Genomic DNA, 26,658 nt, shown 5'->3' on the forward strand with positions numbered 1-26,658 from the left:
AGTGAGTTAATCTAGGGTTGCCATAGGGTGGAGCTGTTTGTTTGTTTGTTTGTTTTGGCCAAAGTTGCTGAGCTTTTTGGGGGGAATCCCCCCAATGCTTGACAATGCTTTCAGCTTTGAACCCTCCAGTCTTTGGGGGAGAGGTGTGCTAATGTTTTGATATTCGTGTAATAGTTGGGGTGTATTGAACCACACATATTCCCAAAAGAGAATAGGACTACCAGTAGCTACTATCTACTGTGACTATGTTCTACCTCCACTGCTGGAGACCAGTACCAGTTGCTAGGAGGAACCCCAGGTGTCGAGGGTGCTATGGCACTCAGGTTCTGCTTATGGGATTCCTATACACATCAGTTTAGTCGCTGTAAGAAGATGATAGTGGACTAGATAGGGCTTCTGGCCTGATCTGGCAAGCTCTTCTTCTGTTCAAATTTTAGGCCTCTAGATCATGGTAATACCTGTCTGACTTGGTGAGGTAGGTTGGTTAGTTGGTTGTGGCATATGTGTGTGTTGGTTTTTGTATCATGAGAATGCAGCTTATCTTCAAATACAAAACATATTCATGGCTACCAAAGGAGCTTCTGTCAACACATGGATTATTGAGACATATGAATGGGGGACTCTCACCACCAAATGTGCCTGGAGCGTTTTTTAATCTCGAGTTAGTCTTCATTTGCTGAATGCAAGAGGCAGAAGTAAAAACGTAGTTGTTTGAGCAATTGAACTGCCTGTCATCACTGGTATGCGTATCAAAGGGTTTACTTTCTGTCCGCTGAAGCACCTCTTAATAGGTCTTATCAGCAAGGCCCAAGTATTTATAAGAATGCAACATTTAAAAATAGTTGCCAAAGTAAAGCACTGGCTAGCCTTTTTTAGTGCAGAGAACACTTCTGTCTGCTTGATAGATAATTTAAAAGCCCAGAGCGCACATTGTAAGTTGCCTCACCTATTTAATGGATAGACTTTCCTCCATGTAGGAGCCTGTGACACCAGATACTCCAGTATCATGTTCTATTTAATTTTTTTTTCAGGACCAGTACAGTGATATGAGAATCAGTATAAACCAGAGACCAGGTAGCAGTCGGAGTTTTGGGTTTGCAGTGCACCAGGATCCTTCTGGAGTCTTCGTGAAGTCAATAGAAGAAGGTAAAAATTCCCATGTAAAATTCTTAATGTGCTTGCCTGGAGAAAGTTAATTGGAAGGCAAGCAATTGATATAAATTGATCTGAAGAATTCAGGTTGCAGATTCGGGTGGCGAGGCTGCTGGAAAAAGAAAAACCGTCGGGAATGGTGGAGAGAGAATGCTCTAAGATTAATTTGTGTTCTTATTTGCATGTGTGATTGATTATGTTGTCAACTGTAGATCTCCAGTAGCAGCTAGGAAAAAAATGTTTCCCCCCCAAAGTTAATTAATTTTCTCCTATAGATGCATTGCACTTTTTAAAATAATTTGCATGCAAGGAAGAAGGTAAGATTTGTCTTTTGTCTTTTATGTAGTTAAACTCATTGACAATACTGTCAATAAGTTCTTAGTTGCCTTTGAATAAAATAATGATGGTTGTTTTTTAAAAATAAATAATTTTTATTTCCTTTTGTGACAAAAACAAAACAATGTATGACATCATAACATATAAGTAACAAATTATGATGATCATTAATAGTATTAAAAGAAAATAAGCAAGCTTTAGCTGAGCTAGAATTTTAAATTTATCAACTTTTTCATATACAAGTAACACCCTTCCAATACTTCAGAGGAAATAAATGATGTCTCTTATATCAGCTCTTTGACTTGCATGACATTTTTGTGAAGAAATTATATCAGCAGTATTGCTTTGTTGTAAAGCGTCGTTAATTTACAAAACTTTGTCCCCCCCCCTACTCTTAAAACAACAAAAAAGGATTATTTCCCTAATAGAAACTGTAGTTTGTCTTTCTGGCCTCCCAGAAGGAATTCATTAGAGCTCTTCGACAATGAAGCATGCCATAGCAGAAGGAGCAGTAAAGGTTTTTCTGTAATTTACTAAGCAGTGAGATTAAGATTTTAATAATTAAAGAAGCTCAGAGTCTGACCTACAACAAGTCTGAGACAACTCCTGAATCCGTGAAACTTAGCACAGGCAACGTTGATTGTCGTGCTTTCGGTACAAGTAGAGGCCATGAAGTTATAGATTCAGGCAACCATCTTAACGCATGCAGCTGTCACCCTTTTGTCACCCTCCAAGTCAGGCGATTGGTTCATTTTCCCACTGCTATGGGCACATATTGATAGCTGCTCTCCCAGGCCTAAAGCAGAATAATTTTTATTATTTCTCTTTTAAAAGTCCAGTCCCTACTGCTTCTCCAAGAAAACTCAGGGTGGCACAAAAACAGACAGCAATAAAAACAGACAGAATTGCCAAAGCACCACAATTTACATTCAGATTAAGGAATTAACGGCATCCACCCTGTTTAACAAATTCCAGAAACAAACTGAGCTGGCCAAATTGCACCATTAATCATAGAATCAAAGAACTGTAGGGTTGAAAGGGACCCCGAGGTTCATCTATCCCAACCCCATGCAATGTAGGAATCTCAGCTAGATCATAAATGGCCATCCAGATTCTGCTATCAAAAACCTATAATTTTTTGCTATCTGAATCAAAAACCTCTTTTAAAAGACAATTCTTCGCCAGCCTCCTGAAAAGCAGCATCACAACAGGCCTCTTGAACCTCACTTGGCAAGTCATTCATTGGAGTAGAAGCCACATCAGGAAATGTCTCAACCTATAAAACCCTGAATGGCCAGTGCCTTGAACGCAGCCCAGAAGCTAATGACCTCTCTCAGCAGCTTCATGCATATATTAAGAAGCATGGAGAAAACGATAGATCCATACAGAACGCTAGATGGCACAGGCCCGTGGGGAAGAGCTTTCAACTTGACCCGGTAACAAATTGACAACCTGCGCAGATCTCTGAGCTCAGGTGTTATATGCTGACAAGGTCTCACTTCTGTCAGCAATTGCATTGCAGCATTCTGTGCTAACTGCAGCTTCTGTATCAAGCGCAAGGGAAGCCCCACATAGTATGCACTGCAGTAGCCCAGTCTCGAAGTAACCATATTAGTCAATGAACTATAGCTACTCAGCTTCAAGGTGGTCCAAAGATAGTTTGCTAAACAGAAGTCATATCACTGCCTCTTTATGGCCAAAGGGAAGCATTCTATAGTGTCCTTGGCTCAACAGAAGCTGAGACAGTTGATTTATCATACAGGATAAGCAATAATCAAGATAATGGGCCATTGAATCCATTTCCCCCCAAAGATTTTGCCTAGCTCCTCACAGCCAATCAGCTGAAAGCTATCCAATTAAACAGGACAAACACTCTCTAATCCAAAATTCCTCCGGACTCCTGCGAAGTTCAAGTCGAAGCTGATCTAAGTAATTTTATCTGCAAAGTGCTTTGCAAATAAGTCACAATAGGGTTCAATGACCTCATGTAAAGTCTGCTTGCCAGGATGTAAAAGGTCCTTCACAACATGGAACAGCTCTGCTGGATAGCACTGAGCAGAGAAGTCTTTTGCAGAACTGTTGTCCGAGACCTTATTGGTTGAAGATGCTGCGTGTTGCACCTGGAACTTTCTGCATGAAAACCTGAAATGTGCTTTAGAGCCAGCGTGGCATTAACTTGGGCAGGAGAACCCTGTATTCAGGTCTCCATTCTGGTAATGTTGGTCTGGCAGGTTCACTGTCAATGTTGCAGATGAGTTAGAACAGGGATGTCCAAAAGGTAGACCGTGGTAGATCTCAGGACCCTCCCGCCACCTAAAAAAAGCCCAACAACATTGACAATTTGGGTAGATCACTGCCAGGTTTATTTATAGTGGGAGTAGATCCCAGTTTCTCGGAAGTTGGACAGGCCTGAGTTAGACTAAAGCTGAGTAACCTCACATGTCAGCTCCTTGGGGGGAAAGAAGGGAAACAGGTGTGGGGTTGGTGATAGAAAAGGTTATTAAAATTTCACCATGGTTGGCATTCATCTGTCTCGGGAGACAGTGGAGGAGTGCGCCTTTGAGGGTGCCTGTTTAACTTGGAACTGATATTGGCAAGTGCTCCTGATCTTGGGTGGGAAAGTGCTCTGAAGTGTTCACACTTCTCTGCTGTGCTAAGCAACATGGTTGAAAACCAATGTAAACAGAGGAAAAATGAGTGTGTTTTTAAAATGTTCACAGAGGCAACATAGATAACAAGTTGCAAAACAGCAGTGATTCTCTGGCGGGTCTGTTAGGGTGGCATATTAGATTTATGTAGGATCATTTGTTGCTTTTGCCTTTTTAGCTTTTTTTTTTATGTAGAAGAGAAGGAGATCCTTGTTCACAATTTGCAAAACCAAGAAACTGCCACACCACCTTAACTGCTTGGCTTTGTATTCACAACAAACCTTTACGCCTATAAACATACCAAACTATTCTAGTCATGTCAATTAACTATCAATAAATGCTGTATAATGCTGAGTCATTATGATTATTTGTACCTCTTGTGTCTTTGAATTAATCCACACTTTTAACACCATGGTACACCGGTAGTAGCACGTCTAGGCGCCTTCATCTGCCCCAGCTGAACAAAACATGTCTCTTCCATACCAGTATCTACAGCCACAGCAGGCCCTGTAACTCTCCAATGGTTTGACTTCACCCCCAAAGGTGCACTCCAACAATTATTTGCATAGAAGTAGTTCCTAGGCGGGATGCGGTGGCGCTGTGGTCTAAACCACAGAGCCTAGGGCTTGCTGATCAGAAGGTCGGCGGTTTGAATCCCCGCGATGAGATGAGCTCCCGTTGCTCGGTCCCTGCTCCTGCCAACCTAGCAGTTCGAAAGCACATCAAAGTGCAAGTAGATAAATAGGTACCGCTCTAGCGGAAAGGTAAACGGCATTTCCATGCGCTGCTCTGGTTCGCCAGAAGCAGCTTAGTTATGTCTTAGGCACAAGAAAAGACATATTGTATGTTAAATAAGAATGACAAGTCCTGGTAGTTATTCAGTGGCTTCTAAAAAAATCCCCCCGTTGTCTTTCCAAGGCAGCACAGCACTCGCAGCAGCTCTCACAAAGATAAAACATACAAAAAATAAGCATTGAAACTAACATAAAAAATTAAAGCCAGTGCCTTTTTTATTCAGCTGCCCCATGTTTCTGACATTACAAGTTAGCTCTCATCTTTCCATCACCACCAGGTAGCCCAGCAGACTTTTGCCAGTTGAATGTTGAGGATGAAATCCTTACTCTCAATGGCACAAAGGTTTCAGGTATGGACCAGAGTCAGTGGGAAGCAGCCATCGGCAGCTCACTAGAAACTGGAAACCTTGTCATGGATGTTAGGCGATACGGCAAGAAGGGTGAGCTTTTACTTGGGGTGACTTCTGTGTGACCTGAAAGGTGTCTGTTCTTTGCCTGCAAACTTGTTGGGATGGATGAGTCCTTCATTTCTGCAGCCTTCTGCAGCAACAGCTTTTTCCTGGCAGCCCCTGCTTATTGTAAATACAGTTCCTGCTGTTGTTAATTTTGGGTTGTTGTTTTTTGCATGTGTTAAAGCTGTGTAAATCTGCATTAGCAAGTCTACTTTTCTTAAACGGGAGATAACTTTTTTCAAGGAGAAATATATCCACATAGGTTTCTTGTTCCCCCAGCCTTCAGAAATACTGATTTTCCTGACCTTGTCAGAGAGATGCAGAAAGAATCCATCACTTTTATTATTAGTTCTGTGGTTCAGTTTCCTGGAAGAGCATCCATGTGATCTATTCCCCACACCAGACCCTTGCAATTAGGTCCTTTCTCTGTCCAGATAAACTAGCACTGTAGTGTATACCTGTATTTGAAGAATAAAAGTTAGTAAACTTGCTATTGTTCATTGTGCTTGCCTTTGACTAATGCTTGCTTTTTGGGGGAAGGCGGTCTGTTCATAAAAAGCCCTAACCAATTTCCACACATACAAATTCCAATTCACTTTCTATTTCATCTGTCCTCCTGTCTTTTTTGTGTGTGTTTTGGTTTTGATGTATTTTCATTAAGTCTTTTTCTTTATGCTTTGACATCTTCCCTGTCTACTTTTCAATTTTTTGATCTCCACATGCCAATCAGACTGGGGCAAAGACCAGCCTTCCCTGCCATATGCAAGGCACAAAATCCTCAATCTCACCAGTATGGCTACCAACATTATAGGTACACCTGAGAACAAATGGATTGATGCGACATCTGCAGACAGCACTTCAGCCAAAAGTCAAAGCATATCAGCACAAAAAGACTTGCACAACAATTTTCAAAATGATGTAAGTATGCCTACGTTTGCATTTGGGAAGTGGTTCTGCATTTCTTCTCTCAGCCACATTAAACTGTGCCTAGAAAGTTGTTGTTTAGTTGTTTAGTCGTGTCCGACTCTTTGTGACCCTATGGACCAGAGCACGCCAGGCACCCGCAGTTTGGTCAAACTCATCTTGGTAGCTTCGAGAACACTGTCCAACCATTTCGTCCTCTGTCGTCCCCTTCTCCTTGTGCCCTCCATCTTTCCCAACGCCTAGAAAGTACTCACTTAATAAAAGTTAAATGTCTCCAAGGTTCGGTTAATGAAGAAATGTTGTCTTGGCCTGTTGACCAGAAGTCCAGGTCCTTTTGTTAGCTAGGTGGTGATGTAGATCAGCAACTTTTTATGCCAGGACATGTAAAAGTGATGTGGCCAGATATTTCTGCTGCATGTTCTGGCAACGTAAGTCAGTCGTTCTATTGCGCTATGAGAGAAGCATTAGTATACTGCAGGAAACTTTTTTCCCTTACTGGAGTTTCCTGTGAACCCAATGTAAATACCCATAGAGGCATCTGCTCACTGCTGTCATGTAGTTTCTCTGTTCTGGCCTTGCTTTCTTCCCATCCAGGTAGGTAATTTTTCCTACTGCATCTCTTGCACCGCCTTGGGTGGGTAGGCAATAATTGTATTTGCGACAAAGCAAATCAATGAGCGTGCCAGTTACCATCTTGCATGTTCAGTATTAAATTGGAAAACTTAACTTAGCTGCCAGAAGTCTGAGAAACATTTGCATAACCCTTTCCTTCTTGAAGGCGGAGGAACAAGTTCCACGAAATCTCTTCTCTTGATTTTCTAAGCATCAGAAGCCCATAATGGCACATGAACTGATTGCTAGATCTTTTAGATTTTAAATCCAGTAATAAATTACTAGATGAATGATTGTTCACTCTACATTATTTATTAAATAGGCATAAAAGTAAAGTTCTTTAGGGGTAGGATCAAAAATATCTATTTTAGCTTTACAGGTTGCATGGCTTACCAGGAGTGTCAAAATCAGTTGTAGTTATAAGGTTTTTTTTTGTGGGGAATGAAGTTAAGAGTCATGGAAATATTTCAGTATGTTAATTTTTCTGGTTTCAGGATTCAGAAACAAAGGTCAATGGAATGCAAGGAGATGCAAATTCCAGTGAGAAAAAAGGTAAAACCACCAGAACTTTCCAATTGCTAGCTGTAGGCAATGGTTGGGATTGAAGGGGGAAATGTATACCTAGTGGATATGGTGTACTGGGGAGTTGGGTACAGTTGGAATATAAGAACTTCCAATTTTCTTAGGTGGCTCATAAATATAATTGCATGCAGAAGACAAATTGGGTTCTCTTTCGGAAGCATTGTGCATATATATAGAACTGCTAACAAGATGGCAGCTAGTTCCTTTATTTCTGGATGACTGACAATATGAGTGTGCGTAATAAGAATGAAAGAAGAGAGGGGGGAAGGCGGAAATAATTTTAAACAGTACTGGCATTGAGGTCCTAGCAAGTTCACGGGATTACCTGCCTTTCACTGTCACGTCAATCCGAGCTTCTGTGTGTGTGTGTGTGTGTGTGTGCGCGCGCGCGCTCACGCACATGTGTGCTTGGAGGGAGATACTCTATAAAATGCTTTTTGAAAGAAAAAAGAAAAGTATATTCAATGTGTAGAAAATTGTATGGTGAAAATTTATGTGTGCCCAGTAAGACTTGGAGTTAGTGTATGTTTTTTGAAAGTTTAGACTTTTGAGGAAGGCAAATGAAGAGAAAACCTATACTGTAATATAAAACTAGAATGCATTTCAGACCAAGAGCTAAGTTTCCCTTGCTGTTTCCATCTATTTCAGTGGTGTGTTGATGTCAACAGCTTAGTGTGCCTATGCCAGCCTTTCTCAAACTTGGATCCCCAAATATTGTTGGACCACAACTCCCATCATCCTCATTGGTCCTGGTAGATAAGGATGATGGGAGTTGTGGTCCAGCAAAATTTGGGAGCCCAAGTTTCTCAAGTCCGGCCTATACCCATGCAGTTAGATTAAGAATGCATTTTTATAATTCCGGCCTGCAGCACATAGAAATTGAAGTGAACCCTCCACTGGCAAGAAGACACCGCATTTGCTGATCTAAGGACACCTGATACTTGTCATGAGCTCAGTGCACTTATTTAAGATTTGTTTTGTTTGAGAGTTATATTTAGGCTGATGTGAGCTTTCTAAAAAGGCAAGCTGAATAAAAGTAGCATGTACAAAATGATAAATAACTAAAGAATTGAAAGAAACGTTTGAGCAAGAAGCCCATCCAGACCCTACAGGACAACATTTAATGATATTACTACATGTTTTATCTCACCCTTCATCCAAGGAGTTCAGGGCACCGATGTGGAAGTATATTACAGCAACCCTGTAAGATTGTTCAGGCCAAGAGATAATGACTTATCCCAGGCCACCCAATGAAACGAACAGAGATCAATGTCCAGGTTTTCTGGTTGTTTGTTTCCCAGCAATCTCGTTTACTGCCCTAGCTCTGCCTGTGCTGAAATTTGAACACTGAAAGATGATGTATAGAGTAGGAGCACTGTACTTTTGTAAACACATTCCTATGACATAGGCTACTATGCTGGCAAGATGTTTGTTTCAATGCAGCTTAAGTTGGATGCTCTGAATAGTGTTTATCCATTGGACGGATATTAAATAAAGCCAAACCACACCACACTGACTTGTTTTGTATCTTCATATTTTTTTCAAATAGACACAGAACCCATTTCTTTGAAAAACTTAAAAAGGCGATCACAGTTTTTTGAACAAGGTAAAAAAACAAACCCCAAAAGCTAACATTTCATGTACTTTCATGAAATTGTTCCCCAATGTACATTCTTCTTAACAAGTCTCTGGTGTTGGGTTCTAAGTTTCTTCAGTCATTGATTGTTGCCGTCATGCCAAACTAGCTTAATCTGTTTCCATTCTTTCCTTAGGGTCATCAGGTTTTTCTTACAATTCATGGGTCTACCTTTGTGGTAATGGGCTTTGTGTGTTCCTCTGTATCTCAAACCTTTTACACTTCTGATATTTGTTCAAACGCTCTTCTCACTGGGGAGCAGTGTGAAGTACAGAAACCTTTGTTCGGATTTGCAGCTTTCCTACAAAATGCCATTACGCTGAGCAACGCAGCAGACATGCTACAATAAATTCCCAACCCGAGAAATGCAGTCAAATTTAAATGTATTCATAATACGATTTAGATTTATTAAAAATTGGCAGATTAGTATGCAGTAGCTAATTATAAAATGCCTGTTCCATGACCATGAGCAAATCTTATGGCTCCAAAATACTTTGGAAAAGGGTTTTAAGAATCCAAATGACAGTGTCTCGGCTGTGAATGGTTTGTCACAATTCTCTAAGGCTTCTCCTAGTGTGCTGTGCATGTTGCATCTCACCTCCTTCATTTTCACTCCAGTAATTTGCTTCTACCTGTTTCAGTATTTTTGTGCACATGGAATGTGTTGAAGTGATTAAGGCACTTCACATTTATTATAACATTAAGTATCACCAAAGTTCTGTTTTCCCTTGAATATATACTTCCCTTTGATAAGTACAAACTATTAAAATGCTTCTCTTTGACTCTGTTTGGATGGTTTGTCCTAGTGATATACTGCTGAGTGAATTACAGTACCTCCTGCGCTTATGGGGTTAGTGCAGGTATCTGCAATGTCTCAGCATAGCTGTCAAGCATCCTTTATTGTGATGGCATATTCCTCTATAAGTTCTTTTCAAAGAGAACGGAGGGGAGAATGGGAGGCCTTGGCCTCCTTGTACATTTCAATCCCTCCGCTTCTCTGGCTGTGCAGATAGGGCTTTTCCAAACATGGAATGCGCTTCACAATACAGACTGCTGGACAGGTATGGAACGTGGTCTTATTATCTTCACTGGTTTCCTTAGAATTTTCCACTTCATCTTTTTATCGCATGTTTGTCATCTGATGTGAGAGTCCGCTCACCTTCTGTCAGGACGGAGCTGTTGCAAAGAGACTTTGTTGTCACTAATAAGTAAAAATACGTACCTTCCCTCGATAACAAATACCGCTGAGAGTGCCCATGTGTTGCAGATGGGAAATGATTGTTAAACGTTTCCTATACAGTAGACCAGAAGAGATAACAACCTCTACACAATTATTTGCAGTCTGCCACCATAATCCCAGTACTTTATTTTGTGTATATATAAAGTATTAAAGTAACTTCCAGAGAATTGCAACACTAGCAGTAATATATTACTGCTAGTGTTGCAATTCTCTGGAAGTTATACAGTTTCTCAGCATACAGTTCCAGTGCAGGAGCACTTAACCAATCTGTTGTGCGTGTTTTTATTATTTTTATATACGCTGCCCTAAGAGCATTATGCTGAGTGATTAATATATCTAGTAAATTTTTTAAAAATCTATCAGACAAAGCAAAAAGCACAACTTGACCTATCTGTTGTATGTGGTTGGTTTTGGCATTGCAAAAATGGGTGCTAAGGAGAATCACATAGAAGTTAAACTGTGGTTGGAATGAAAGTGAATTATACACCAATGTAATGCCGTTGGTAAGCAAGATAAAAATGTATGTGCAGCTGTTTCTTTAAGAACAACAAAAAGGGAGCCATCCCTATTGATGGCCCTAGACCTTCAGAAAAGTACATGAGTAGTAACTTTCAGATAATACGTTGTTTAATTGTATACTGCGTTAGTAGAAGTGGGGTTTTTTTCCAGTGTATTCTTTGCGATGAGCTTTTGCTTATCTCTAATTGAAAAGTGGCTTGGTGGTTCTAGCCAGGTTTTTAAAAGAAGATTTTTTAGTGAACTTTGTGGTATTGCTAAAGTTGAGATGAATTCTTTTAAGACTAAAGCAATATTAAGTAATATTATTGCACATTTACAGCTATCTATGCTGTGTCTACAAATTTGTAGATATCCATTAAGTTGATATTTCCTATTTCCATTGTGCATTGTTAAAGTGGGGGGGGGGAGCATTGAGTGATGAATCTTGCATGCAGCACCTATGAACTATGTGCTGTGCCTCATGCAGCCTGTTTTTGTACTGTGCTTTCTGCCAGTGCTACTCAACTTTTGAGGCAGGGAATAGGATGTGTCCATCTTTTTCTGGTGCACTCCTCGTTTCTGGCTTGGGAGAGGAGGAAAGAGGGAGGTCTTTTCCAACCCAGTTCACTGAGTTTGACGTGTGATATATTAATCCCGATATCTCTTTTTGTGTGTTTTTGTTTTGCTGTCCCTCATATCATTCTAAGACTATCCACGTTTCAGTGCATACTGAGAGATCCTCACTCCCTAATTGTCCTACAGCTGCTATCTTTTCCTGCTTATTGTGGTCAGAAGCCTGTGGTGGATTACGATCTGAAAAAAATGCGGGAATATAACATTCCTGATAAAATACTGCTTTGGCAAGCATTATGAAACCCTGGAGAAAGTCTGGGGAAAATAAAGACTTCTCTCAGTTTTCTCTTGATGTGGTGACGCACATATTCACCCTTTAAGATTACCATCGTTGTTGTGTGTTTTTCTGTGTAGAACAGCTGTTTGTCCCTTGCTTGTCCAACTGATGAAAAACTGTAAAATCATACAATTCTAATAGGTGTTTGTTCATCTGAAAGTCCTTGACCTGGTAAGGGAATGGGCCCAACAGCTTAAATGGTGCCTTCCAATAGCCTAGAACTTTAAATGGTACCTTCCAGGTCATACTAACAAAGTTCCTTTTTCTTTCTTTTTAAAATTATTTCTTCAGGAGGCCCAGAGCCTGCCATTCCTGATGTGAGTATTGCTGCTTAAGTTATAGTAAATAGTATTTAACTAATGAGATAATAATATAACATTAAAAAAATACGTACATTCCCACAAATGAAAATGAATACTCAAAGCGATAAAGATGTTATTATGAGATAAAATAGAATAATGCATAACTTGGGGGGAAATATACACTCACACATTATCATGAAAATTATTACTTTAAAAACTGATGAACAAGAACTATGGGTGGTATTCAACTAATATTTGCTCAGAGCAGACCTGTTAAAGTTAATGGATCTAGCTTAGTCATGTTAATTATTGTAGTGGATTACCACCCCATGACTGTAAATCTACCTGCTTGAAACCTAAAGAAAGGTTCTTCATAAGATAGCTTTATTTGGTGAACAAGGAATGTAACCAGATGTTTGGAGCAAAAAGTACTCCCAATATCACATTGCCTCTAAAGGTAAAAAGGTAAAGGATCCTTAGATGGTTAAATTCAGTCAAAGGAGACTATGGGGTGCTGCGCTCATTTCACTTCAGGTCGAGGGAGCCAGCATTTGGTGCTGTGGTCTAAACCACTGAGCCTCTTGGGCTTGCCAATCATAGGGTTGGCAGTTGGAATCTGTGTGGCAGAATGAACTCCCGTTGCTCTGTCCCAACTTCTGCCAACCTAGCAGTTCAAATTGCCTCTAATACACAAACCTGGGATGTTTTCTGCCCATGGAAGCGGGAAGAAACAGAGTTGAGCCCTCCTTTTCCTTGGGCATTTTCCAAGACTGGCCAAGTTGGGTGGGTATGATAGCTTGCAGAGCAAAAGTGTGCAGGGTTAAGCATTTTCCTTATCTGCCCACTCTGTCAAACGTAAGACAAATTCAAGATTGGGAATCCATGTTCACTGCCAAATATCTATTTCTGGTCTAAGACTGTAACTGACATTGTAATTTTTGTGTGTGTGTGTGTGTGTGTGTTCAAAGCAAAACAAGACATTCTGCTCTAGCTGATTTTATGTTTCTGTGTTTCAGCTCCCAGTTCCGCCCATCAGTGCTTCTAGCCGCTGGGCCTGGGATCAAGAGGAAGAAAGAAAAAGACAAGAGAAATGGCAAGCAGAACAGGATCGCTTACTTCAGGTGTGGACTTAATAATGCAGTGTCCATCACTACAAGGTTGGCTCTGGATTTGGCCAGCCAGACTGACCTCCCAAATAAGCCTACCCTGGAATTTAGGCTGCCAATGGAAATGGTCTATAGTGATTTAAGGTTAACTTAGTGAGGCTAGGTTTTGGGGAGAATATAACTGCTATTTTAAAACAATTAAAGATGGAAATCCCCACCATTAATACTAAACATGGTATCAATATGTGGTTTATAATTGCTTTGTGGTTCAACCCTTTGTATAGATACTTAGAATAAAATCTCATTTTGCTAATAGGTTTTATTTCCAAATAAGCACCTCTGAGTTCATCCTATTTTGATGTCTTATCATCTGTTTTAGAGTAAAAGGCTTCTGGGGCAAAGCATATGCCATCTTAATATGTTCTTATGCATCCTGAATGCTGCTGTCTGAGAACCAGTTGTGTGTTTATTACTGTCCAACCTCCCTATGTTCTAATCCATTGCATAAATCTCTGAGAAATTAGATGCTTGAGACAAAACCGAATCCTGCTTTGAGATGAAATGTTAAAAGTCTGATGACTTATTTTTGCTCCCTAAACAGAAGTTAAGGTTAACCCATTCCTTTCTAGGAAGAGTGGGTTGCTTCTTATAGGAAGAAGTAAAATAATAGGTAAATAAGAAAGCACCAAGGTAACAATTATGGTATTTGTGCAGCGTTAGAATCAATTACAAATTTGTATTATACTTCCACACCACCATGCCTTTAAAGGTAAAGGTAAAGGACTCCGACAGTTGTCCAGTTGCGAATGTCTCTGGGGTTGTGGTGCTCATTTTGCTTTACTGGCCAAGGGAGCTGACGTTTGTCCGCAGACAGTTTTTCCAGGGCATGTGGCCAGCATGACTAAGCCGCTTCTGGCAAAACCAGAGCAGCACACAGAAATGCTGTTTATCTTCCCACCAGAGCAGTACCTATTTATCTACTTGCACTTTGATGTGCTTTCGAACTGCTAGGTTGGCAGGAGCTGGGGCCAAACAACGGGAGCTCACCCTGTTGCGGGGATTCAAACCACCGACCTTCCAATTGGCAAGCCCTAGGCTCAGTAGTTTAGACCACAGTGCCACCCATGCCTTTACACATCCTCAAAAGTGCTTTTTTTGTATATCAGAAAGTACCTTCCCTTGCCATTGATTTGCCAGAACTAGCTTTCATAAGAGTACTGAGTTTTTGACATTATTGAGAGGGCACTATTTGAAATGAAACTGATATTTATAATGTAAAAGATTGTGTGCAAGGTTTGCCCAACTATGGATTTATCTTACTTTGTACAGTACAGTGAACATACCACATTTCTATGCAGTTTACATTGCCAGAAAATATATGTTCAGCTAATTATGCCATTAAATTAATATACTTTTTTTAAAAAAAAACCTAGGAGAAATACAGGCGCGAACAAGAGAGACTGAAGGAAGAATGGCTGAAAGCTCAGAAAGAGGCTGAAAAGGAGAACTCCAAATACTTAAATGAGGTGAGCTCTATAACTTATTGTGAATTACCCTCTCTTGGTACTTCCATGGAACAAAATTTACAATTTGCTTTGTTCCTGGCTAGTAAGCAAATGCATCAGAATCAGGAAATGCAGGCAACTATATTCCACTAGAAGAAAATCTAAACAGGAACAGGATGATGATAATAGATTCATCAGGACAAACTAAAAATCACAAATCCATGAATAGCAGGAGTTTCTAGCAGTAATGATAAATCATCTTAAAATGTGCATCAAAAAACATTGAAAGTCAAAATAGATGCTAACAGTTCCATTTAGGTAGGTTTCCTCAACCTGGTGTCCCTGAGATGTTGTTGAACTACAACTGTCACCAACCATGACCATTAGCCATGTTGAAGTCCAGATCCATCTGGAAGGCACTAGTTTGGGGAAATCTGTACCACGAGATCCAAGCAGAATTTCTTATTGCAAAACACATATTGTGTAGTAGTTGGTGGCTTAATTTGTGTCTTTGTGTCACTGCTTACCTTCACCAGCTGTTGCCAATCTGTTTCCTTAAGTCAGTTTCAATTAAAAATCTTAAGAAGGAAGTCCAGGTAAGACTTCTTTTTGACAATGGATGTATTGTCAATTTGGATACAAGGTGGATGGACGGAAGACTGTCGCTCTCACCTTTATTCATGCCAACTTCGCTTGTACCAAGGTCCTATGCAAGCTCTCTCTTTTTTTATGAATAGCAGCAACTGGCAGGTTGCATACAAACTACAATCGATCTTTTAGTTGTTTGTGTCCATGACCATGGAGATTGCTGGAAGACTTCAAGAAAAGTTTAGATAGCTTTAGCCCTGCATGAGGGCTCTACAGTGCAGGTCATGCTGACTAATCTACAAGTGTTCATTCGCCAGAGGCTTAGCAGGTATAGCGTTCAGTTCCCAGATCCACAAAATGCAAATATCATATTTAATCATGTAAACTTACAGTGTGACAGACTTAAATGGTTGATAATGGACCACTTAAGTGCAATCATCCCTAAGCGGTGTACAAGAAATACAATACAGGAAGCTAAAAATGGGTTAAAACTTAAAAATAAATGCCTGCTTTAAGTTAAAGCAAATGAGTAAAATAAAATGTAAGTAGAAGTACTAAATGTGCTAAAGATGGCAAAACCCACTAATTTTAAAAGTTAGAGGCTAGGGCAAGTGCTAATAATATTCAATGGTTCCATTTCCTAAAACTCTGCGCCATCCTGTCTGCTTCATTTTTATACGCCTTGCACTCTCTTCTAGGAGGGGACTGTATTGAAGCCAAATACTGTGTCTGTAACTGCACAAGAACCTCCTGTTTCCATGTGGAGAGCAAATGGAGATCACAAGGCTGACTATTCTGATGCTGGTAGACGATGGGAAGAAGAACGAGAACAGGAGAAGAAGGGAGAGGAAAGGAAACGTCTTGAGGAGGCCCAGAGACTGGAAGAAGCAGCAACTGCGTTACGAATAGAACAAGAGAGGAAGCGCCAAGAACTAGAACGTGAGAAGGAACGAAATGTGTCCTATGCAGAGGAGCCGAGGTATCAGGAAGCAGCAGAACAGAAATTGCAGGTTGAACAAGTCAAGGAAACTTCGATACAGAGGCCCCAGTATCAAAGGTGTGCATTCAGTGTTTCGCTATGGTTTTTTTTGCTATAGTGACCTACAGAAGGCATAAGCATAAACTAAAAAATGTACAACTAAAATACTTTATATTCATGAGAGTTTATTACCGTATATTGATGCACAAGTACTTGTGAGTGCAAAAAGCAATAGAATCAGTCAATAGGCTTGTTTTGAAACAATGTAAGTTTCAGATTGTTAACTGGACTATTTATGTTGAGGTTTGTGGTAGGATTTTGGTAAAAGCTCTGTTTGCTATGGCTGCAAGTATCCCTGGATGCAAATACACACTTGCAGCAGCAACCAAGTCCTAGTGGAGTTCTTGTCACAGCATCCAGAATAAGCTTTCTTCATTTACCCTCATCCCACCTTCGTAAATCAATAATTGGGTCTTTCAGGAGGGCTGACACCAAGTGCTACAATGGGCAAGAACCCCATATATGACTCTGTTAGGATCTCCCTGGACATTTGAGGACTCTAGAGCCAATCCTAACTTGATATGTTAGGATGCAGGAATCATGAATCTGGTGCCCAGACCCCTCATTTAGGTTTTTGCCCCATCACTAAACCATAATAACTATAACACTTTCCCTCTCCATGAAACTACACTGACTGATTTCCAGAAGAACTGTTTCAGTTAAGCTCTGCAGCAAAATTTACCAAGGAAAGCTGGATTAAGTATTTGCCATCAGTTGTGCCTCCCCCATTCTTAAACCATCTTATTGTTGTGTGATTTACAGGTAAGAAGGCCTGCTGCAGGCCTGTTGCAAACAGATGCATAGATAACCAACGTGCTTTAAGTGAATAGATGCTAACGTAGGCACTACATCTGCATGTTTGTTTAGGTCAAGGAAGGCTTATATGTGGCCCTCTAGCTCCATCACCCCTTGCCATGCTGGGCAAGGCTGGTGAGCGTTCGAGGGCAACAGTTTTGCCACCACTGCTTTAGTTTGCTGTGTGTACATAGTCCTTAGCACTTACAATGGATGCCCACCAGGACTGTAATATTTTGCAGATCTACCTGTATTTAAACCAGGGCAGGAATCCTTGGGGGGGGGGGGAAGGCAAGGGCCACATTACTCTAGTGTAAAGCTTTTGGGAACTGCCTTGCATAGGTGGCTGTGGCCAGGCAGCACACAGTCACACACCTTTAACTAGCACCCATCCCTTTCTGTCTCTCTTTCCCCTCCCTCCAGTTTCTTCTCTTTCTGCACTGAGACTTTCTGCACTGCACTCCCACGTCTTAGTGCACCAGAGAGGCAACATTGCAATCTGCTTTTTTAAAGTTCCCGTGGCTTCCTCTCTGTGCACTAAGGGTTGCCCTTTTCTGAGCACACCAAAAGGAATCCAGGAGAAGTTGCCATCCAGGCACACTGAAAGCTGTCTGAATAATCAGCTATCTCTGCCCACTGAGAAATAGGAGCAGATCTTTGCTTTCTCATTGCTTAGCTGGAGAAAGTAAGTTTGCAGAGAGGGGGAGGTTTTAATTTCTCTTCCTCCCTCCACAGATTTCCCTTGCCCATGTGCTTCTCAGTCACACCATCGCTGTGTCTTCCCAATGTTTGTGTCCAAACCTTAAAAATGAATTCAAGTGCATAAGAACCTCAGATCTTGCATTGCAAAAGTGAAATATAGTGTATACATTTTATTTTATTTTTATTTTGCAAACTGTAAATGCTCAGAACTTGGCACTGAGCATTTCTAAGACAAGTCATACTGCTGTTGTAAATTATACAACAAAGAACAGGTCCAACTTCCTAATCTGCCATCCCTTCTCCTACAGCTTCCTGTTTTCTTGGATGCAAATCTAGATTTGCAAGAATTTCTTGTTCAATATGTGGGAGGCTATTGTTCATGGTTTTGTATCTTCCTGCAGTGCCAGCCAAATGAGTATCTCTTCCTGTGTAATCTATTCATTCTAATGCGTGTTTACTTTAGGCATTTTGAAACATCAAGAAATTCTGATGAACCAACAGGCTACTTCAGTACTAACAGGTAAAACTATGCTGGTTTCCCTGTCCTTCAATTTATGCTTGTTTGGGATTCTTCTACAAGTGTGCCTCTGAAACGCTGGAATCCTGGTACAGCTTAGGGAAATACAGCATTAGTTTGTGGATTACTTAATAATGGGCAACTATGGAAGTATGACGGGACGCAGGTGGCGCTGTGGGTTAAAGCCTCAGCGCCTAGGACTTGCCGATTGAAAGGTCGGCGGTTCGAATCCCTGCGGCGGGGTGCGCTCCCGCTGCTCGGTCCCAGCGCCTGCCAACCTAGCAGTTCGAAAGCACCTTCGGGTGCAAGTAGATAAATAGGGACCGCTTACCAGCGGGAAGGTAAACGGCGTTTCCGTGTGCGGCTCTGGCTCGCCAGAGCAGCGATGTCACGCTGGCCACGTGACCCGGAAGTGTCTCCGGACAGCGCTGGCCCCTGGCCTCTTAAGTGAGATGGGCGCACAACCCCAGAGTCTGTCAAGACTGGCCCGTACGGGCAGGGGTACCTTTACCTTTACCTTTATGGAAGTATGAAGAGGGATGCGGGTGGCGCTGTGGGTTAAGCCACAGAGCCTAGGACTTGCCGATCAGAAGGTCGGCGGTTCAAATCCCCGCGGTGGGGGGAGCTCCCATTGTTTGGTCCCTTCTCCTGCCAACCTAGCAGTTCAAAAGCATGTCAAAGTGCAAGTAGAGAAATAGGTACCGCTCTGGCGGGAAGGTAAACGGCGTTTCCGTGTGCTGCTCTGGTTTGCCAGAAGCGGCTTAGTCATGCTGGCCACATGACCCGGAAGCTGTACGCCGGCTCCCTCGGCCAACAAAGCGAGATGAGCCCCGCAACCCCAGAGTTGGTCACGACTGGACCTGATGGTCAGGGGTCCCTTTACCTTTTACCTATACCTGTGGCAGAGCACTGCTAGGCTTCAGGCGGATCATAGATAGAGCTGCTTCTGAGGAATAAATATATGAAGCCTAAAACTGGGGCGGTGGTGGGGTGGGAAGAGAGCCTGCTCCAAAGGTAAACGGCATTTCTGTGTGCTGCTCTGGTTCGCCAGAAGCAGCTTAGTCATGCTGGCCACATGACCTGGAAGCTGTACGCCGGCTCTCTCGGCCAATAAGGCAAGATGAGCACTGCAACCCCAGAGTCAGTAATGACTGAACCTAATGGTCAGGGGTCCCTTTACCTTTTTATGGAAGTATGATGGGATAAAGTGTCATTTCAGCTGCATTGCCTTAGATCTTGGGTAGTAAAGGAGGTTGTTGGAACGTCAATTCCTGCAGATGTGGCCAGTGATCAGAGGGTGATGAGTCTGATAAGAGCATCTGGGCAGCACCTAGTTGAGTTACCCCTGCCTTAGATCATACCACAATAAAACAAAGCCACCACAGCTGCAGAATATTTTTGGGGTTTTTAGAAGAGATAAAACCATATACTAATAGTATTTTTGGAAGTCCTTCAGATATGATGTAATGTAACAAAGTCAGATGTTAAAGTGTAATTCTGTGATTCACAACAGCCTCTGCACCATGTTTATCAGTATATGTTTCAACGTAGAGGAAAATTTAGATGTGACTGGCTTAATGAGGCACCAGATAATTTCAGCTGTTATTTTTTTATCTTCAACCACTATTGACCGTCATTACATCATACTGCTCACCCACATGGTTGTATAATCTAAAATATGAAAAGCAAAGAGTAGGCGTAGAAGTGAGCAAAGATATCAACAGTGACAGGATTTGCTTGAGCTTCTGTAGTCACATAAGACATTCGGGGGGGGGGAATATGTTCAGTGTTCCTGATCTATTTTTAATTGTTACATCTTCCATTCATATCCATATGTCTGAGGCATTTTCCCATTAGTGCCTAGTTATCTTGTCCTTATGTAGTGAACATTGAAACAGCAGTTACGGTATTTCCCACCTTATATGATTGTACCTCTCCAAATGAAAATCACAATGAACTGGCTGAATATGTTGCAGTCTATAATCCTCCGAATCTTCCTGGGACTCTTGTTCGCTTTATCCATATGCATTTGCTTGACCCTATTTCCTGACTGTTTTAAGGGAGCAATCCTAATTGAGGCAGAGAGCTTGTGGAGCAGCGGGTTGTCCACTACATTTACAGTTCCGCTGCTTGCGGTGAAGGTTGGGGCAGTTGATTCTTCTCTTTCGCAGCACCAGCTTTTAGGCTGGGCCAGGAGTGGGGCTCCGATTGGATCCCTCACCAAGAAATGAGCTGGCTTTTGTTCCATCAGATCTGTCGCTTGCTCCACCCCATCCCTAAAATGCCCCATTTGGGCCAACCCAAAACTGGTGGAATACAGTTGAGGGACACCTCAACCACATCTTAATCCCCATCAGCAGTGCAGATTAGGGGTCTGGACTGTTCTCTGGATGGTTCTCCATACCGACATACAATTTGCAAATGCTGTGCAGGATTAAATCTCTCTGTATAATAAAATCATAAGGCTGTTGTCACATGCAGTTCATGTGGTCACCAGTAGGCAGCCACATGAGCAGTACGGTGAAAGGAATAACTAGGACAGGCTGTGGTAGCACCCTGGCAACCGTCGTCCTCTGCTACACCACTGCTGCCATTTCAGCCTCAGTGGTGCTCAGTGGAGTCTGAGGAGGGAATCAGCAGAAGAGCAGATGATGGGGAGCTGGCCTAGCCTGGCTCTTCCTTTGCAGCTTGTGTGGCCCATGGTTTGGTTGAGCTGTAAAGTGAGGAATGTAAGGGGAGAGAGGAGGCCGGGTTAGCCACATGTAAAGGAAGGAGGAGGAGGTTTGTGAGGGGATGGGGTATGTTGAGGTGAGGTGAGTAAAGCTAGTAATATGTAACTTCTTAATTGTTTTTAGAAGTAAATCCAGATCAACTCCAGATCTAGATGATCATCATGCAAATAGAAATGGTGAGTGGTGTGTGCATATTATTATTATTTTTTGTAAAAGGGGATTTTTAAAAAAAAGCTGCTCGGAAACAATATGAGATACTGGATTATTTTGTCATTGGTTGTCTGGTAAGACTGAATTATTGCAGAACTTAAGCCTTGTCTATAGGTACAGGTGGGACACGGGTGGCGCTGTGGGTTAAACCACAGAGCCTAGGACTTGCCGATCAGAAGGTTGGTGGTTTGAATCCCCACGACGGAGTGAGCTCCTGTTGCTCGGTCCCTGCTCCTGCCAACCTAGCAGTTCCAAAGCACATCAAAGTGCAAGTAGATAAATAGGTACCACTCAGGCGGGAAGGTAAATGGCATTTCCATGAGCTGCTCTGGTTCGCCAGAAGCGGCTTAGTCATGCTGGCCACATGACCTGGAAGCTGTACGCCGGCTCCCTCAGCCAGTAAAGCGAGATGAGCGCTGCAACCCGAGAGTCAGCCATGACTAGACCTAATGGTTAGGGGTTCCTTTACCTTTACCTATAGGTACAGGTAGGTACATAATCTGATCTGGGTCAGAATGTCGGGACATGTTGCACATTATTGAACACTAGATCCCAGGGAGATGCAACCATTTGGATGACTCACAGGTCATTTTAACACCAGTATTTTTCTCCACTGGAGCAGAGATTTGCCTTTGTAAAAAGTAGGCAGAATGCTTCACCTTTCTATCAGTATTCTGTCACGAATCATGACTCATACTACAATGCATATAGAGTATCGTGCATCATAAGAGATGTTACTGAGTTTGCTTTTTATCTCCCCTCCACCCCTTTAGTGCACTTGTGTGATTTGTGTGTCTATGCTTCTCTATTTTTCAAATTAGGCATGAAGAGCAAACTTTCTGAGCAGTCCTCAAATGCTGGTGACTCACAGAAGAGATCTCAGAAAGAGCATGGCTTGTCCCCAGCTGAGCTGGAAAGACAGCAGATCCTTCAGGAAATGAGAAAGAAGACATCCCTACACACCGACAACAGCTGGATCAGACAACGCAGTTCCAGTATGCACAAAGAGCCTGTTAGTCTAATTGGCACTAAAATGAGGAGGTAATATTGATTCACTGTGTGTTGCCTATCATTGACTGTATGATGCTCATGCCATTCTGGAGCTGTGATTGATTTACAAAGCAGTCAAGAAAAGAATTTATTTTAATTTGAGATGGATCAAATTTTCAATTTTTTCATGAAAATTTGTATTTTCCCCTTGGATAGTGATAATTCCTGGTTGTAGTACACTGTTTTTGAAGTTGATGTATCATTTAAGCAGCCTGTGCTATGATCCTTGTACCTATTTGAGCTGCATTAGCAAAATTTGTTGATGAAATATTTTTTCTTGGATTCCCAACGTGTGTGTGGGTATTCACCCTAGCTGAGATTGAAAGAGCTATTCTTGTTACTCTCAAGAGCCTTGGGTCTGCTTTTGTTTTGTTGGAACAGCAGGCCCACGGGCTATCTTCCAAACTGATTTTGAAGCTCCTCTCCATTTTGGAAGAGAGTTTCCTTGAAGCTTGAGGAACTGCTGCTTCTGAAACATGAATCCATTGCCACCTTGGCATGGTCCTTTAGACCGCCTGTGTATTCATGTGGAAAACAACTCGCTTCACAGTTGGGAGTTCATAGTTTGTCACTTTGTGAACCTATTATAGAAATTGGCTTTGAATCTGAACATCTGGGAGCATTGTTAACATCATAAGAAAAGTTCAGCTTCCTCCTTTCCCACAATTGCCAGCCAAATGCCTATGGGAACCTCACAAGCAGGGCATGAATGCAATAACCTTACCTCACCCATTGCCAGTGGTATATTCTGCCTCTGAATCTGCAAGTTCCATGTAGCCATATTTTTATGTCGAGAACTGTCCTGAGATCTACAGATGAAGGGTGGTATATTAAATGGATGGATGGACAAACAGACAGATTAGTAGTCTCTATGAATTTGTCCAAAGTTCTCTAAGCTAGTGGCCATCATGGCATCTCTGTGATAGATGGTCATCCACTCTCTGCTTGAAATGAAGGAGAGTCCACCACATTCTGAAGAGTTCATTCCACTGTCCAACAGATCTTAGCATCAGAAAGTTCTTCCTGATGGTTAGTCAGAATCTCCTTTCTTGTAACTTGAATCCATTGGTTTGGGTCCTAGCTTCCAGAGCAGGAGTAAGCAAGCTCGCTCCATCTTCCATGTGCCAGCCCTTTAGATATTTGAAGATGCCTTCCTCTGTTTCCTCTTATCCAAGCTAAACACACCCAGCTGCCTCAAATGTTCCTCATAAGGCTTTCCGGACCCTTGCTCATCTTGGTTGGCCTCTGTGGCAATCACACAGGGTCCCCAGACGTTTAACGGTCTGTTGATACCTGTGCCACCACTGTGCTTGTTTCCCCGCTGCCACCAACCCGTTACGCTTGGGTAAAACACTGAGTCCAAACATTTGTTAAAAGTGAACCAAATAAACAAGTTTATTTTATAAACACTAACAAGCTTATGGTTTCTCAGATAATAGTCCTGTCAGTATCTTAACTTTAGTTTCTTTACCGGCCTATACCTTCCTAGATACCTTCTGACTGATTATCTCAGCTCTTTGACTGACTCCTCTTAACCAATTCTCTCACTCTCTCACACCAGACTAGCCCAACCCACAGACTTATCTCCTCTGTCTCTTCTAGCTCCAGACTGTCTTCTCAACCACTCTAACTCCTCCAAAAAACCCTCTGTGCTTGAACCTTATACACAATTAACTCCGCCCCTTGGGTTCCCATTGGTTAGTCATTTTACAATTAGTTAACCCTTTCCTTATGAACTCAGTATGATGTCACACACCTAGGAAGGCAAATGCCACAGCCTCCTTTGCACGCATTCCAGCTAGTCAATATCATTCTTAAATTGTGGCAACCAGAACTGGACACGGTACTTCAGGTGTGCTCTGACCAAAGTACCATTTTGTTACCAAAAAAATGCAAACCTGTTGAAGCACACTATGCTCAACCTTCACCTTCTTGCTACAAAGGCAGCCATATAATCTTCTTCTTTTTTAACGTACAGAGGTGAGAGTTTGGATAACCTTGATTCTTCAAGAACAAATTCCCGGAGGCCTCATTCCTGGATGGGCCAGTCTGGATCTTCACTGTCTTTATCATCTAGTCAAGATTTTAGTCACCATGTGCCTCCTGTAGTGTCCACTTCAAATCGTGCCTACATGCGCATACCCTCTTCCAGCCTGCCATCTCCTTCGGCCAGTTCCATGAAAACTTCATCCTTGCCTCATGTTCTTCCATCTGCACAATCTCCTGCTCCCCGTTCTCAGTCACCAACTTCTGCTTCCCAGTCTGGAACTCAGCAACGCAGCAGGTATGGGGTTCTGTCTAAAACTTTTGGCTAAAAACTTTTATGCATAACTTAACGTTACGGTGTTTTCGTAAAGGATGATGTAGAGAACAATGAACTCCTTCCATCCGTGCAGAAAATAATTAAAATGGCACCATTTATTTTTAAGCTTGCAAGCTCTGGAGACTCCACACAGAGCTGCAGAATGTGTTTTGCACTACATAATTAGAGGGACATAAAAAATATTTTGTCAGCTCTGCCTCTTTTGCTGTTTTATTCTTAAAGTGATTAATGCCTCAAAGTGTATGTTTATAAAATCAAGCCATGCACACATATATTCTGTAAGCCAGTGGCTCAGGCATTGGGTATATATCCATTTCAACCTCCTTCTGGAAGGGTGAGATTTTGAACAGGGTCATCCCAAGGATTGTGGCCTACCCAAGATGTGATTCTCTCTAACCCTTTCCTCATAATTGATATTTATGGGTTCTAAATCAGTTGGTAACTAATGTTATAAAATCAGTTGGTAACTAATGTTATACAATTTCATTTTACAATGTGTATTTAATTGGAACATGAATGCACACATTTAAGCACCCAAGTACCATGTTCACCCCTCCTTGTTTCAGGGTTGTTGAATACCATACTTTTCCGTGTATAAGACTAGGTTTTTTTCTTTAAAAATTATGCTGACAAGTGGGGGTCCTCTTATACATGGAGCCATCCCCTCCCCCTGCATTTTCTTAAATTGGAGTGCACAAAAATAGGGGGCATCTTATACATGGGGGCGTCTTATACACGGAAAAATATGGTACTTTGTATGGCTTTTTCTGTGGAAAATGTACATTAAGAGCATGTTTATATTATGTAAATAATATGAGACTTGTCTTCTTGCAACTTTTTAATGCTGGTTTTTAACCTCTCTGGTTTGAGAGCAGACCACGGTTACATCAGTTTTGATGACACTGTAAAATCATGCTTATTTATGACAATGCAAGGAATGGAATAAGCATTTGCAAGCTCATCGGGAAGTTTCCAGTCTCCCAACTGTTAGTGATCAGCAATACAATATGTGAACTAGTCTGTAGTGTTATCTTCAAATTTTATATGGCAGAACTTCAGAGAGGTTTCTGTTGTATGTCCCAGCCTAGTGCTGTGTTGCCTAAAAATATACAGCTGTTGGGATTTGGATAGGAGCACTTTCTGAAATGTATTCATAATCGTTTCCCACAGATAAAGAAAAAGAGAGGAATCTAAATCATATATTCCTGCATGCTAAATTTAGAATCGTTTTGGACATTGTAATTTATGTTGAAAATTTATGGTGGCACTATGTTGCATGAAAGATTGCTGAAGGTACTCATTTAATCATTGAAATGGTAACTTCTCTTCCCGATTTGAAAATTTCTGTTCTAGGATAGTAACTTGCAGATTTCTTCTAGCAGTCCTGAGTTTGGGTTCATTACTCATGCTGTCGTAGCACTTCTTTTCAATGACATTTCTCTCGTTTCCTAAAATCTGCCTCTCAGCCGCTTTCTTGTTCTGTATCTAGGTCGGTCAGTGGAAAGCGAGTGTGCTCATACTGTAGAAACGTTCTGGGCAAAGGAGCAGCCATGATCATCGAATCTCTTGGTCTTTGCTATCATTTACATTGTTTTAAGGTGAGAGGTGGGCAAAACGCCAGGGAGATGGAGGAACCTTACACTGCCGGCTAGCATGGCAACTTAGAAGACACTGAATTAGGGGCTCTGCTAATCAACCTTGCGCTGCATGCATAACTCAGCCTGGCAAATATCTCTGCTTGCTCACCTGCTTCAAATTAAAATAATCAGGTTCTTGATTTGATTGAGGATTTTGAAATACGTTCCATCAGTGGTTTCATGCAACCTTGCACACATCTGAATTAGCATTCTACATTTGCAATTACATCCTTAATCACGTAAGGTGGATTAGTTCGGTCTTCAAATCTTCATCTGTTTGCCTTCACACAATGAGGGTAGTTAATGTATGGAAGAATATAGTCCCTCTGCCGCCACCACCACACACTTCTGGCTCCAATAGGAAACTT

The 26,658-nt window shown here is 41.7% G+C and overlaps 1 protein-coding gene across 11 annotated transcripts in view; it reads left to right on the top strand.

Annotated features, from left to right (window-relative positions):
• Window positions 1-26,658, top strand: part of LMO7 (LIM domain 7) — a 142,797-nt gene that overhangs the window by 111,201 nt on the left and 4,938 nt on the right. For 4 of the 11 annotated variants that reach the window (XM_081907266.1, XM_081907276.1, XM_081907267.1 and 1 more), the window contains 15 exons: window positions 1,032-1,146; window positions 5,209-5,370; window positions 6,113-6,300; window positions 7,413-7,470; window positions 9,050-9,106; window positions 9,273-9,314; window positions 12,076-12,101; window positions 13,103-13,207; window positions 14,626-14,718; window positions 15,984-16,342; window positions 18,285-18,341; window positions 21,194-21,246; window positions 22,102-22,321; window positions 24,309-24,614; window positions 26,143-26,251. In XM_081907266.1, the coding sequence (XP_081763392.1) occupies window positions 1,032-1,146; window positions 5,209-5,370; window positions 6,113-6,300; window positions 7,413-7,470; window positions 9,050-9,106; window positions 9,273-9,314; window positions 12,076-12,101; window positions 13,103-13,207; window positions 14,626-14,718; window positions 15,984-16,342; window positions 18,285-18,341; window positions 21,194-21,246; window positions 22,102-22,321; window positions 24,309-24,614; window positions 26,143-26,251 (1,950 nt within the window). The remainder of the gene's footprint in view (window positions 1-1,031; window positions 1,147-5,208; window positions 5,371-6,112; window positions 6,301-7,412; window positions 7,471-9,049; window positions 9,107-9,272; window positions 9,315-12,075; window positions 12,102-13,102; window positions 13,208-14,625; window positions 14,719-15,983; window positions 16,343-18,284; window positions 18,342-21,193; window positions 21,247-22,101; window positions 22,322-24,308; window positions 24,615-26,142; window positions 26,252-26,658) is intronic. The other 7 variants (XM_081907269.1, XM_081907268.1, XM_081907272.1 and 4 more) reach the window with 6 other exon arrangements.

The sequence above is a fragment of the Podarcis melisellensis genome, assembly GCF_964234715.1.
Source record: "Podarcis melisellensis genome assembly, chromosome: 4".
NCBI classification, from domain to species: Eukaryota; Metazoa; Chordata; class Lepidosauria; order Squamata; family Lacertidae; genus Podarcis; species Podarcis melisellensis.